At 38.9% G+C, this 16216-nt stretch overlaps 1 protein-coding gene across 1 annotated transcript in view; it reads left to right on the forward strand.

The window, feature by feature from the left end:
* LOC148723603 (uncharacterized) overlaps positions 1-1612 on the forward strand; it is a 2416-nt gene extending 804 nt beyond the window's left edge. The window contains exons 1-3 of the mRNA XM_088734465.1: positions 1-81; positions 1109-1253; positions 1351-1612. The exon at positions 1-81 is cut by the window's left edge and continues 804 nt beyond it. Of these exons, the coding sequence (XP_088590591.1) occupies positions 1-81; positions 1109-1253; positions 1351-1612 (488 nt within the window). The remainder of the gene's footprint in view (positions 82-1108; positions 1254-1350) is intronic.
* The last annotated feature ends 14604 nt before the right edge of the window (positions 1613-16216 follow it).

The raw sequence follows: 16216 nt of genomic DNA on the forward strand, positions 1-16216 counted from the left end.
AGCCGTATGAACCGTATAACAGTGGTCCTTATGACTCCCACGAGTCTATGGCCGAATATTTCCAAAATCGAGAGAATTTGGGTATGAGTGGGTAAGAGATGTCTTGATTGACATTTTGCAACTTTTTTGTTATTCGAACAACGCCATCTTTTCTTTAGAATGCAAGTTTTCAGTTCTGAGCACCCTCGAGGGGAGAGGGGCAGGGGATTTCACGCTCCCTTAACTTTGGGCCATAAAATATCCTTGAGTTCAAACCCTGCAGAAAGAAGATGCCAAAACCTCTCCCTGACATTCCTTTTTATTTGCTATAAAGGTAGTGGCTTTAGAAGCTGGTCACCTTACAACGTAAGGAACTTAAAAAATGCTATTGAGAAATGCTTCCGTAAAATCTACCCCTCCTTTGTTACACTTGACAATTCCTATTTCCCCAGCGAAAAAGCGGAGGAATTTTGATACAGCTTTAGTGAAAGCTGGAAGCATAGTACATCATCCACCCTGGCTATAAATCCTTAAAAAACCTTCGAAAAAACACATACATAAGGTCCATACTGTAAGTTTCATTTTTTTTTTTTTACTACATATAGCCTTAGGTACTTAATATAATTTCCAAAGTGCCCCTCAGAGTCCTCCCCTTCAAGAAATTAGAAGTGAGGGCGAAGGTAGCGATCACAGACGTTGAACTAAATTCCGCAGCGAGGAAAAGAAAAAGAGGCGGAACTTGCGCCTATTTTAATTGAACTTTCCCGAGAGTTTTTTCGAAGATTGTAGCAAGGAACAAAATGTTTAAGAGAAGTTTCGCGTTTGTTTTGTCTCAAGGTCGGTTCACCTTGTAAGCATGACGTTGATAACAACTGCCAACAGAAAAATATAATTTCTTGAGGTCTCTATTCAGCCACTTGTCTACTCTAAGATTTGGCATGCACAATGAAGAAGTTTTTTTTTAATGCAAAATCCTTTGATTTTGCATAAAGCAGGAACCATTGCCTTAAATTTCATGTATAAATTGACTGATAATCCCCTGTTAACATACCCAGGAGCCAATTTAAAGCCCTTGATGTTGTTGATAAAGATCCTCAGATGGTGATGTTGTTTTTCTTTAATCCCAAAGCCAGATGCAATCATCCTAGTTCGCCAGCGAGCCACACAGTCAATTACTGCCGAGAGACCTGCAGAGATCGATATGATTTTCATGTTACTTGGCTTGACTATTTGTGCACTGGGGGATTCAAATGCTGTTCGTGTCGCTATATGTGGTAAGTTTAGAACCTACAATCGTTTAATGCTATAATATAATAGAATTAGCCAAACCTAAAAGCGGAGCTCGCATTTTTTCTTCCCGCACGTCTCAAGGGCACAACGCCTTGCCCCGGCCAGGACTAGAAACTGGGTCGTCCGAATTGGAGCCAAGGGCACTGACCACTGGACTACTGAACAAAGCCGTGGCGTTGGCGTGCCCGCAGTACAGTTGACCGCGCATGCTAAAAGTAACACCTTGTACGGATTTTATCCGCTTGATGGATTACTACTACCATTTTGTGCAATACATGCATCCGGAGTTCCAGCTCAAAACCTGAGCTCAGTGTATTATGGTCTGGGTCCATGGCCAAGGTGAGCACCAAAAAATATCTGGACGCCATTTTGGATTTTGTATCTTATAATAGGGAAGCTGCTTTTAGTCGCTCGTGAATCCCACAATTGTATCGGCTCAATTATTCAAGCATGGAAGTACTAGGGATTCATCGTGCATTGAATTCAACTGAGTCATAATACGAATACCTCGGGAATTTTCCTTTTGCGACGAAAGGAGTGATTCGGCAAGAAGTCCTTCGCTCGATGAAGTCAACATGTGGCATCTTGACGCTTTGAAGTTATTTTGTCGAAAGAGAGACCTGAAAGTTTCAGGAAACAAAGCTGAACTGGTAGCTCGTGTATTTGCTGCTTCTGAAATGGGTATTCCTATAAAACCTTCAGCAAATGAACTAATTGCAAGACTGAATCAGGGAAAGCCCAGCTTTTGCTTGCTCCTGACAAGACTCATCTTCCAGATCCTTTGTCTCTTAAGGACAATTGGCTGCGTGAAAACGATGGACTAACTTCTTGGCCTCCCATTTTCCTCAGTGATATTACGATGTACTTAATGCAAGACCACCCAGGAAAAGATGTAGATCTACCGAAACGGCGGTTTACAGTTGCACGGCGTTTTATTGCGAAGAGAGTTGTGGACCTCACACATCTCCTGACTCCATTTATTTAGCTTTTTCCCGCTGTTATGACACCCAAAACAGCACAGTTTCTATGTCCGAATCCCATTGTTTCGTTATACTACAAGGTAAAGAAATAAAATATGTGATATTTTCTATCAAAAGTCCAGGGACAAAGGTCAAGATCGAACATATCACGCGTAAACAAGCTGCCCGCTTATCGAAGAAAAGTAACAAAATATTCAATAAAATCATAATTACTCACCTTTTCAATGCCTTCTGGACATGTTAATAGTTAGAATTATAGTTAATTGTAGTTAGAACTGCGAAGATTGACAAAACAAAAGCCTTTCATAGTGTTCAACTTCCCAGTCACGCTTTGGCGATTTGCGATTTGGTGCTCACCTTGTCCCTGGGCCTAGACCATAATGCATTGCGCTCAGGTTTTGAGCTGGACTCCGGATGCATGTATTATGGGGCTACGCTCTGCGAGCTCCGCTATAATCTCTTAACAACAATTGCAGCAAAAATATGGCCCTAAAAAATATTGAAATAATTTTTTTGGATAAGTGAGTTACACATCGCTACAAATCGCTTCCACCTGACTTATAAACTGATAAATCAAGTTTAGTTATGTACGAAAGAAATGCGAAAGAATTACATTTTGTTTAAACTGTTTCAAATCCCATAGTGTTTTTGAAATCATTCATCGACCTCAGCACCACCACTAAAGTTCGGTGACTGAACCCCAACTTGACAAACAACTAAATTTCATCTCCAGAAAACATCACCCTCTTTAATTTTCCTCAGTTGATCTTGCTACCCATGGCCATCCCCGTCACTGCTTGATTTATCCATATTCTCACCGAAATTTTAGATTCTACGGAGAAATCCAATGTTTCGATACTTGTGTTCAAAGATGCTGAAAATTCGGTTGCAGACCCATCACTCTCTAATCTCGAAAGTAACAAGGCCGCATACCTGACACACAAAGTCGCACTTTTTTTTTCGATCTCACAGCAGTCTTTTTGGACAGTAAGGAGCTCAACAAGGGATTCATGACCCATAGAAGTCATAAAATAATTTTCTTCTACACTAAATTATGTTTTCTTCGTTCTTTGTACAGCCCTAAGGACGAGTAGGGACCCGCTTTGCCGTCATTTATATGAGTACTACAGACAGCAGTTTTTCTTAAATGGGATTCTATTATGATTTTGTGTGTATCAGGTAATCAGCTGAATAATAAAACCACGAACACAATGAAAACATATGAAATATATCATATGAGTTTATCACTGGAGGAAATGAGATTTGATTTCCGTCCCTGGAGCTGTTTCTGGTACTTTCACCCGTTTTTCCCCAAAAATGTGAATGCTGAAAAAAGCTAGCCCGGACAATTTTTATTTGTTAGAACAACTTCCACCAATAGCAGTACTTCCCAGGAATCCTGAGCGCTACATTTGAAAGTTACGAATCAGACCCTCTGCAACTGAATATCGATGAATCCCTTATGCATGGTCTGAATTCGTCCTCTGCTGATGAATCCCCTCAAAGCCTCGTTTACACTACATTTCTTTCGAATTTTAACCTCCCCCCCCTCCCCTCTCGTTTTTAGGTAGGCCGTTTCATTTAACCTCAGCGTTCAGTAAGACAACTTTCTTTAAAAACAAAACCACCAATGCGCACTTAAAAAGCGAGGCGTACGTTGAAATTGGATATTTCAAGGCCTTTTAAGTTCCGAGATCGATTCCTCTGCTACGCCTTTCCAAACTGCTGACTGATTTACCTTCTGCTACTTGGGATTATTAACAATTTGCATTCTTTTCTACGTCGTCCCAAATCATCAAAGAAGTGCTAAATACCTCGTTCTCATCCTCATTATTTTATGGCAGTGATCGTCAGTGATTGGCCTTTTACTTGCCGTGGTATACATGGTATGCGGCTATGGACTACGAATTATTCTATGGTAATATACAAAACATTTTATCTCAGTGCACGCGATTAAAAGCTTGTGATTTCTTTAGGTTTATAACGAGAGATTATGAACAGTTCTTATTCTCTTGGTTTGCGAACAGTTACATCACTCCTGCTAGGAACTCAGACATATAAACCATAGCCTCCATTTGGAGCGAAAATATGCTCAGATATCTGTCCTTGGACATTATCTATCCAGAGAAGCAAATACTTTTCCGAGGGTCTTAGTGGGGTGATGGTTTTTACTACTAAAATTTAGGTCACTTCAATACTAAATTTAGGTCATTTTATTACTAAAATTTAGGTAATTTCACTGCAAACGGTTAATATCATTCTAATCTTACTCGCGTAAAAGCCGCCGCAAGTCGAATTACAAAATCGGGTAACTTTGCACTCTCGTGGTAGAAATGCTATTGGCCTTAGAAGTCCCCAGGGAAATTCTCAAGAACTTTTATGCACTGTTGCATGCAAATGTCCCCACCCTCCTCTCCTTCAGCCGGCACTGGCCAATTCCTCTTTCAGCTCACCCTACGCTTTATGCAAAAATTCATTCGCCCATAACCTATCCATCGTAAAGCAGAGGTTGGGCTTTAGGCGAATGTGAGTAAATTACTATTGTTGTCACGAGAAATTTTTTTACGGTTAATTTTCCTTTAGGGCTATCGTTAAAATTTGTTAATTTTTACAAGCATATCTTTGCGCCATATTGAGGGTATTGTCCTTATTATCCTTCAAAAATGTTTGCAGAGTGCAGAACAAAATGTTGACGAGCTGCATACCTTTTGCTGCGTTGAATTTTCACTTTCAAAGTTCTCTGGTTCAACTTTGTGAACAAAAAAACATGTCCCCTCTACTGTAATAACCACAAAACGCCCCCTCAACTTAAATTAATTTTTAAACGCGTAAGTTATTGTCAGTTTAATGCAAAACATGCGTTACACTTTCTCTCGATCGCACTACGAAAAATTACTTGGAGTAACAACAATCACCTTCTGTTATAGTGAGCACGTTTTCAATTACTGTTGATCATTAGTAAAAAAATATTTATACCACCAAATAAGTTTCCAAGACATGCGATATCACCGAATTATCTTTGAATTTTCGCATGAATTAAGAACTTATTCCGGTGAGGAGAAATTATTTGTAAACTTGCAAGGTTCTTTCACTTGCTGAACTCAAGCTTAAGGTTGAAGTGAAAATGACGACGGTAAATAGATGATGGTGAAGTGTAGTCGAATTGGAACTATTTCCTTAGCAACTTAACACTAGTTGTCTGCAGTTTCACTGAAAACTGATGAAAATAATTACGTTTGGCCAAGAGATCTAATAAAATTGAAGTGTAGCCCCTTCTATTTTGTTCAGCCCTCATTTCCTATTAAATTTTCTCGGTAAGTTTTTTTTTTTGTTTTTATTTGTTGCATTGGATACCGTCTTACAAAAGTCAAAAGTCTTTTTTTCGATTTTCCTTCGACAGGCTTTCCACAGCAAATAGAGTGCTTTTCTTATAAACTGACAGACTCAATTTTAAGCCAGTATGTTTGTCAGAAGAAATTTTGTCGTAGTTAATATTTGTAAACAATTTTTGCTCGACAATAGGAAAAATTTTGTAAATGGGACATAACAGCTGCATCGGACTGAGCCGAAGATCATGCACAGCGGGCGCGCGCTACAATACCGAAAGGTTTCAAGGGTAGGTTTGGTGCTTTTTTTCAGTCGCCCGATCATAAAGTTCTTAAAAATTTTATACGAAAATGAAAGATCAGTCCGGGCCATAGAAAGTTTTGTCTATACCATTTCCTCTGATATGATTGGTCTAGACAAAACCAAAACAAACTGATGTGGCAGAGAGAGGATAGGGACGCGGACGATTCTTTTTCTTGCTAGCTTTTTTGTGGCGGCCATATTGAAATGCGAAAGGGACGGCAGAGCAGAATTCAAAATTTCAAGACAAACTTCATTGACTCATTTATTTCTACATAACTATGTTACAAATCTAATTATTGACAGACATTTCATCTCTATTCTCGCATGTACACGTATTTTATTGGCACTGTTTTGTTCAGTATCAAATTCTTTCCGTTTCCGATGAGATGTCTAAAAGATACCTCGTAGAGGTAGCGACCGATAAAATAACATCTTTAATTCAATCTCATTTGCAGTTTCCACATGAATGTTAAAAGAAACAAGGGAAGTCTTGTTCTCGATGAGTTGTCCACAAAATAGATTGTTTGAGGTCGAAGTGATTTTTTTTCCGGACCCGATAAAGCATTCGTTTGCTTGCCGAGCAAACCCATTTGGGATGAATTTCTTCGGAGTACTGGTCGATATTATTTTATATTGAACCGAAAGCTCATTTTTTTCCAATAAGCTTTTGTCAGACTGTCTTACTTGACAGTTCTTTGTCACAAAGTCAATTATTACGAATACTGAGAAAATCGGAGGTGGCAGACGACGCCATGACGGCTTATGGCTGGAGCAACAAGACACAACAACAACGGCAGTGCTCTCGGACTAAACCAAGTGCACTCGACCACTGTTTTTGTGAAGCAAATATTACGATTTATCGTAATATTTTTCTTTCTTCCAAAAAAAATCGTACATACCTCAAATTTATATGATAGCGATAGCATGTGTGTCCTTGACCGTCCAACTAAGATATCGCAGCTCGACTTTATATTGTGACTTCTCCCACGCTTTTCAACCTTGGAACACAAGCCTCCCAGAAACTAGCTGGGTGCTACCACTAACTGAGCTACGACATCCTCAAAATTCGCCTTGCTCCCAACGAGCGGTTTGGGAGGCATAAAGTGAAACCCTGTCGAAGCCCAAATGTTTTTTAAGTATCTAATCTGCAACCAGCTTAAATTGCAGCACATCTTTTGTTTACTTTGTAATAATTTTATTGGGCATTTTTTTTAATCTTTTCCTTTTTTCCATCTTTTGGAGAGCTCTGGGCATAATTGAAAAAACCAGCGAATAGTCCGTACATTTTAATTCAGAATGTCACCATTTATTCGCCTTTTTTTAACAATAACGATAAATAGATTTACAGCAGCGTAATTATAAGGTTAGCGTGTGAATACACTCATTCGATTTTGTTTTGTAGCACTTCCGCATGGCTGAATTTGAAGCTCGGGAAGGACCACAAAATGATTTATTCAGCGGTTTGACAATCAATTTAACCACACATTGCATTTAGTTGCTCATTGTTGATGATATTTTCTTATGCTACAAATAACAACTCAACCCGGTCACTTCATTTTTTTCTTAAATTTGAATAAGATGTTTTTATCCCTGAAACTTCCTTTTATTTAGCAAAGCAGGTCTTGTCCCTTTTTTAAATTTTTATCCGAGATAAAAGCCATTTTTGATGAAGCGATTCGATTACTGAAACTCGGTTAATTATTCGGCTATTTTCGAAGAAGCAATGTGTCTGATCAGTTAAATTCAAATCTTAATCACAAACCAGTTCAGTTTTTGCTTCAAGACAGAAAATGGCCAATTGGTGGCAATTGATATCATACAGAAAGATTTCAAAAGGTTTTTCTAAGTTGCGAATCGCCCATGCAGTAAAGAGTACAGTTGCGGTAGAAACAATTGCAGTAATTTAGATGGACATGCTTTTAACCTTCGCAATAAAAATTAGGTATTTGACCAATAAGAAACAAGATTTCGACTAAATTACGAAAAAGGATGTTACCTTGCTCTAGGGAGGCCTGTGGCACAAAACAGATCATTATAATGATTTGCATAGGACGTTCGCCTCACAATAATTTTTTTTTGCTTGGTTTTACCGGAATTAGTTAAAACTACGAACAGCCTGCTAATGCTCTCCATGAAAGGCCACCGCTGTGATAAAAGGCCTTCACCACTGCTTCGCAAAACAATTTGCATCTTTTAACGACAGGAACTAGTGCTAAAATTTACTCATTCATTCAATTTAACGAGGTAAAGTTGAACTGCGTTTGAAGAGTCGCAGAAAGGTTGACCATGAATACAAATATTTAATGCCATTTGATTTTGCTTTGCCAAAGTGAGGCGTTCTTAATTTTCTTTTCGTTCCTGTCCAGCTGTCTCAAGTTATAACACAAGTGACATCTCAAAGCAATTTTTTTGATAATGCGTTAAAAGGCCAAAATGCATGTATGATTCGAAAATCGACATTAGGCAAAAATGTATGCATTTTAAGGCAGATGAATTGACGGCATAGAATAAGTAAACGCTTTTGGCGATTAGGAAGGACATCGGAGGATTTACTCAATCATTCTTCTCTCGTTACCTAAGGTTTGTTTGAGTCCACCCATCTTACATCTCCATCAAACTGGGACTAAATTGCTAATGTTGATAACAATAAGCTGCGTATTGAAAAGACGAATCGCCAATATTTCTCCAATTTTCACCATGAAGTTCACAGGCAGTCAGCTAATGGCAAATTGAAGACACTTGAGAAAACATCTGACTCTTTTAAGACTCAGTGATCTAAATTTCAATTGCTTTTTACTTACTTATGTGCCAGCACTCTAAATATCCGTAAAACAGTCCTGAAAGAAGTGAGAAGAAAAGTAAAACCGCAAGAAGTGAACATCAAACACACGCCGATTAAACGGGTTTCTTTTCAGAAGATAAAGTGACTTTTAAACCACTTTTCGCCTGAAATTCTCACGTAAACATGCGGATTTAATACTTAGCTCCAGATTGACCAAAAATGATTTGCACTTGTCGCTAGAAATAACTGAATTTTAGGTAAAAAAAGAGAAGAAACCTTTAACTAAAGGAATAATTTAGGATCAATTCGGGTGGAGATCAAATTTTCGAGGCGACAGCTTTTCTGCGGAAGATGTCAAAAGACCATGTTTTTACTTCAGCTGCTTTCACAGTGTTTGTATGATATTCACTCATTTCTTGAAAGCCTTGAAAGGCCAAAATAACATTTGTGACAAATGCCGCCCTTGTCAGGCCTTCTGTCCGCGAGTTTGTGTCAAGTTATTTGTTTTGTCCGACATACGTGTACTTTTAAGACAATTTAATCGATGTTCGAATTTCCGTGCTGAGTACGAATCTGAAGTCCGGTTTTGAAAATAATGTGAGCGTTCAGAAAACTACATTTATCAGTGAAAGCGTTTTGACTAGATTTTCTATCTTCCTCCGCTGTGCGCGGCACTTAAAAGTTTTTAGATTCATAACGATCTATCGTTTGAGGGCGCTGAGGTCACTCATATGTGCCAGAGCATGAGAGCGATAAAAAAAAATTATCTCGATATCATCTTGAAGTGGAGGTTGCTGAAACATCTTGAAACACAGAGTAGCTGTTGATTTTATAAAGGGTTGGCTCTTAATTGTATAAACAAGCCTGCTCTAACTTAGGAAATGGAGAAAACACCCTCCGGTTATCTACCCATTTCGGGTTTACATTAAGTTAAAATGCTCTAAAGTGGTCGATCTACTTCCTTTATATGTTGATTGCGGTCGTTTAAAGGAAAGTGACTTGAAAATAAGGGAAAACCATTTGCTGTTAAAACGTAATTTCAGGTAATCGGTTTTAGGAACATTTCTCAGTCCCGAAACTGTTTGTGCAGAGAAATACTATATCTTAACAGCGCGTTCAAGCGACTCCCTTTCCAAAAGAAATGTTATCGAATCATCTTATGTTTTAAATGGCGTCAAGGGAGAATTGTCTGACTTTTCTTTTTTAAGTGAAAAAAGTTTTATTGATCTTCAAAGAGAAACAGTTTCAAACAGAATTATGCCTACGGTGGTTTATAACGTTTGAAGCGCAAAACTCAATCATATTCTCCAAAGGAAATCACTTTCCAACATACTGTTAATACAGTATATCCGAAGGCATAGTTTTTTCTTAAATGCATGGTAACTGAGAATTGATAACACTTAAACTTTACGTAGAGCTTGTATTCAAATTTGAGGGGACTCAAGTTTACGACTTGATTAACTATCTAGTTTTTGATGTAGGGAAGCAAAGTGGCCCTAAAAAGCAGATGACGCGTTTCGCATACTGTTAAAAAAAGAATAATGGAAAGAATACAAGATTTACTCAAAAGATTTAAAGTGTGACAACTTGTAATAAAACTCTACGCAAAAAGAAGAATCCTTTTAAGATTGACCTCGCTGCTAACGTATGGTGTCGTAGCTCAGTTGTACTAGGTAGGTAGCGCTATACTAATTTCTGAAAGCTATAGGTTCGAATCCCGCGATCTTTTTCAATTTTCCAATTTTTTTCAAGCTTCTTTTCAGGAATTGGTAGGCCACTAGCGAAGTGCCATTTCTGTAAGTCTGTCATTGAAGCACATCGTTTGAGACTAAAGTTAAGAAAAGGACATGCTACGATTACGAAAAGTAGTTTCATAAAACTGTAAATTTTCCCAATGATTTCGGAGAGGGAGATCCTTATTTTTCTATCTCTGGACAGTTTAAGAGTCAGAACGTTGCAGAAAGTAAGGGAACAGGTCAAGATCTTCACGCACTAACTTACATTTTGGGGAAAAAACGCAGAATACAGCTCTTTGATAAAGGAGGAAAGTTGTATTCAAACTACTATTGAAAGTTCCATGTTTTCTGATTTATTCAACAGTAAAGCTAACGCAAATTCGCGGTAACTTCTAAAAGACCGCTGCAAATTTGCCTTTTTTATGAATAATCTTTCCAGGCCTGTGTGTTTCTCTTTAGATGTGGAACAGCTTTGTAATTGGCATTTCATCCACATTTCAAGGAAATTGAAATCAAAATTGGAAAATTGGGTGTCAACAATCCCAAACTAAGAATTTGCTGTCTCTTCGCACATCAGTTTTATTTTCAGAAACGAAATAACTTTTACTAACGGCTGACCATTACCTCGTGTTAAAGCTATCTCCATGCCTTGTGGCAATTATGATAATTTCATGGTGTCAATTAAACATCAGCTTGAGCGGTTAATTTTCATTTGCATGCAAGTTAACTGGTTGTCCTTCTGAAAATTGACGAGGAAACTGTGAACGTGTTGTGCAATAACAGTATACATTTCACACTAGAGAAATAAACTACATCGAGATCTCTGAAAACAATCTTCAAATGACGAAACCAATTTATAAATGAAGATCGCGGTAAAATTATTTATTCTACGCCTTTCGAGCGAAAAAAAATTAAACAGTTGGTTTTCACTAATGAAAATTTAAACCTCTGCTGAATAATCAGCGCTTTTTAAGCAGTGCATTAACAATTTCTGACTTTAATATTACCTGGAAAAATCCTATTGAAGAATAGAAGTTATACTATGGACTTTTATGCATTTTTACAATGTTTTTTTTTTTTTTTGACAGAAATTGGCGCCTTTTTGTCATGTCCAGGATATCTAAAAAATTCCCTATTAACAGAAAGCCCTGACCGGCTTGGCACTTTTATTAATGTGTACGTTCCCCGACAGACTTTGCGTTATTCGACAACTGAATTCGAATTCAAAAACTGTTTCATGAGCATCTTGACGTAATAGACACAGGACGTCAAACGCAGCACTTCGTTACTGTAGTCATTTAAAGTCCCGTCTTTGTCATAGCAAGACCGCCTCAGACATGAAATGAGACGATACACCAGTTGTTTACGCGAAAAAGCATAAGCCATCTTCTTTCTGATTTTGAGGTGAGTGAGAGCACAAAATTCTACTCTTAATTAATGTTTGTCGTTTGTACATTCTCGTCACTTTACCACATCATTGATAGGCGAAGACATATCACTTTAACCCATCAGAGCAGTTGCAAACAAAAACATTTTCTCGTCAAGGCTTCCCACGACTTCGTGTTCAACTCATTTCAATATCTTTGAACGTCGATGGGTTGGCGACAGTCAATGCATAATGATAAGTAACAAAGAGATTATATAAACGTATTTCTCTCCAATTATAATCAATAAAAATTTTTTAGTTCAGTACTTGGAAAAGACTAGTTATTTGCTCACCGGTTTGAGGGGTATTTTCGCCTGTGAAATATCGAAGATATTGCACTGCTGTCGTAAAAACTGTTTATTCAGCTAACGGCCTAAATGAGCAAAACTTTGGATTAATTAAACAAAGCTGCTGCGCGAGACAGTTGTTTTAGTTTCCTAGGAAAACCTGACATCTTAACAGAGACACATTCAACTGAAACAATGATGATGAGTTGAAAAGAAAAAGCATTCTCTGCAAATGAAAGGAGACACCCGGAGATTGCTGTCACAAGAAAGGCGAAGAAAAGCTGGCATGCGTTTTCTGTTTTATTACATTTCCAAAACTTGTACGAATGTTAAAAGTTAATTTTCATTCGGCCATGTTGTGATAAGAATGTGCAACGTAAAGCGGCCTTGCCAAGATCGAAACAGTTTCGACTGCAGTCTTCTGGCTCGATGTACGAAAAAGTATAATAGTTTGGCAAATGAGTGAGTGACCAAAACATTAAAGACCATGAATGAACTGATGAGGTGTCTGACACAACTAAGCAAAATGATGAATTGATTTTTCAGTGGTGTCTTCGCATTTTGTCAGAGGATATATCCCCCACGAAGAATTACTTAGCTCCTGAACCCTTCATTAGAAAGTACGGCGTTTTTAAACATTACTTAGCGTAAGAGAGAGTAATGATTTGCTCACAAACAGATATCACAGTTACACTTATTGTTGGCGAGACTTTCAAGAAGCACCGCTGTGACAAAATGTAGCATCTTGGGTAGAATAAGGCTTTTTGATTCGCTTACAATAACTGTTACATTTGAAGAAACTGCACTCTAGTAGTTGTTCGCGTGGTATAATAAAAATCACGGGAACATAAGTTTTATTTGTTCCGGATATGTAACAAAGGTGCGAAAGTGATCTTCCTTCGCCGCTAAACTCAAAATGAGATCAGGCATATGCTCTTTGCTTTGGCTTCATTAACCGGATATACTACTCAATTTTTTTTTCTTTTAAGAAAGTGCTTTGTTTTTCGATGTTTTTTTTTTTTCTTCTTTTTGTGACGGTAAGATTCACTTGTTCAATTCAGGAAAACTGCAGAGATTTCTCGAACTCTCTGGCCCAGTTGTAACGGCAAACAAGCCTGTCCCACGGAACAGGTCAGGTGGAACAGTCCGCCCATTTTACCCCATTAATGCTTTCCACTTTCCTGTCGGAACAAGATAAGAAAGAGAAACTTCTTCTAGTCTTTTTAATCTGATAAGTTTACAATTTTCAGTAATTTTGCCATTGAGCCTAAGGAAAACTAGAACGCGATTTTCGAACTCAGTTACTGCAAACACGCCTGTTCCGCGGAAACATAAGGGTGGGACAATCTACGCCCACTCCTCCTTTAATGCTTTTCCTTTTCCTGTCGGAACAAGATAAGAAAGAGAAACTTCTCTATTCTGCAATCTGATAAAATTGTAACTATTGATGGTTTTAATGGAGCCGACTTAATCTTAGATCAGCATCACAGAAAAGGCTGATATTTCATGACTGTAAGGACCACACTTCCATGCATCGTCTGAGACTGAAGGAAGTGTCTCCAATACCCGCTGCTGCACACCCCAAAGTTTATCAGCTTCTCTTGATAGAAATTTAATTACTTTGGTTTACGCTTTACAACGTGTCTGTAAACCCTCCCATTTACCTGTTTTATTTACACAGAGGCCGGGTAGGGCTGTGGTTAAATAAATAGGTTTGCTTTTAATAAACAATTTTGTAAATTATTTTACCTGTTCTCCCGCAGCGCTGATGATTGATTCGTTGAAAGCCAATTTGTTGAATCCCTGTAACTAATTAATTGCTCATTTTAATTTGGCTTCTCGCGACACTCTGCACCTGCGAAAGACCACGAGGAGAAAAACAAATGTATTTACTTTCTTGTGATTCATCTCAGTTTTCACATTAGGGTAAGCGATTTGTTCTATGCTTGCTACTTTGTCTTCCAATTCAGTTTTCCAAGTTTTTATTGAGATCGATTTTGGCAAAGAGTGTGAACAGCGTCTTAAGAGGTTTTCAATCAAACAGCTTTACCATTTATTAATTCAAGGCCCCTTGCGTGCAATACTCTTGACAGAATCACATTTTGACGACGTGTATCCGTTGAGTAGCTTTTATGACTTAATTGATTCTAATGAATATAGAGAGTTAACTAAAGTATCTTGATTCTATTTTGAATTTCAGATACTTTCAACCTGTGTCGTAGATAGGTTCGAGGAACTGACCAGAAAAAACATCCGGATCGTCAACCAACCCAAGACTGATGTTAAGGTAGGGCGGTGATACACGCGGTTATTTGTCACATAACAAATACGATCCGTTTTTCTTTTTGATTAATTTGTTACAGAGATCGTCGTAATTCGTTATTTCAGTTTCATTGCATCGATAAATGCCACTATTAAAAGAGCATTCTTAGACCAAAAATTAGACAAATTACCTGGGCTAAGCTTGAGGGGAAAGTTTGGGATTAACTTCGTGGAAAAGACATACTCCTCGTTTTTCATTTTTCCATACATTTGTCTAAGCTGGCTACGATATCAGAGGTTTTTGCAATCTTCGTAGCAAGTTTTATGGTTTGCTCTTTTATTCTTCTTTAACAATTCCATGTTCATTGTAAGAAAAGAGGCTTCGAAATAAACAAAACGTCCCCGCCAACTGACTCGATCACTCACTCAGTGACTCCACTCTCACATTCACTCACTTACTCACTCATTCACTCACTCACTAACTCACTCTCTCATTTACTTTCTTTCTCACTCTCTCACTCCCTCATTTACTTGCTCACTCTCTCCCTCTTTCACTTCTCTTTCTCTCATTTACTCTGTCATTTACTTTCTTTCTCACTCTCTCACTCACTCATTTACTTGCTCACTCTCTCCCTCTTTCACTTCTCTTTCTCTCACTCACTCACTCACTCACTTTCTCATTTACTTTCTTTCTCCCTCTCTCACTCACTCATTTACTTGCTCACTCTCTCCCTCTTTCACTTCTCCTTCTCTCACTCACTCACTCACTCACTCTCTCATTTACTTTCTTTCTCACTCTCTCACTCTCTCATTTACTTGCTCACTCTCTCACTCTTTCACTTCTCCCTCTCTCACTCACTTACTTACTCACTCGCTCACTTGCAAACTCTTTTACTTACCTGCTCTCTCACCACTCACTCGTTTACTTACTCCCTTACACACTCACTCACTTACTCGCGCGCTTTCTAACTCACTCCCTCACGAACCGAATGACTCGCTTTATACTCGTTGACTCACTCAATCACTCGCGTACTAACTCGCTTAGTCACAAATTCAATGGCTCGCTCACTCAATCATTCTCTCACTCACTCATTTGCCAACTCACTCACTCACTTATTCACTCGCTCACGCACTCACTCACTCATTCACTCACTCATTCACTTACTCATTCGCTCGCTCAAGCACTAACTCGCTAGCTTGCTCGCACATTCACTCACTCACTCGTACACCCACTCATTCAGTGACTCACTTGCTCGCTTGCTTGCTTGCTCGCTCACACACTCACTCACTAACTCGCTACTCACACACTCGCTAACGCGCTTACTGACATATGCACTGACTCACTGGCTTAATCAATAGCTCGCTCAAACACTCGCTCTCTCATTCGCGCACACTTACACACTCACTTTCTCGTTCACTCGTTCACTCGTTCACTCGCTCACTCGCTCACTCGCTCACTCGCTCACTCGCTCACTCGCTCACTCGCTCACTCACTTACTCACTCCCTCACTCACTAAATCACGCACTCACTCGCTCACTTCCTCACGCACTCACTCACTCGCTTGCTCGCTAACTCACTCACTCACTAGTTCGCTCACGTACTCATTCACCCACTCACCTACTCACTCACTCACTTTCTTGCTCACTCACTCGCTCACTCACTCACTTTCTCGCTTGCTCGCTCGCTCACTTCCCCACTCACTCGCTCGCTTGCTCGCTCACTCACTCTCTCACTCTCTCACTCACTCCCTCACTCCCTCACTCCCTCACTCCCTCACTCCCTCACTCCCTCACTCCCTCACTCCCTCACTCACTCGCTTGCTTGCTCCTCGCTATCTCACTCG

The sequence above is a fragment of the Stylophora pistillata genome, chromosome 9 (assembly GCF_964205215.1).
Source record: "Stylophora pistillata chromosome 9, jaStyPist1.2, whole genome shotgun sequence".
NCBI lineage: Eukaryota > Metazoa > Cnidaria > Anthozoa > Scleractinia > Pocilloporidae > Stylophora > Stylophora pistillata.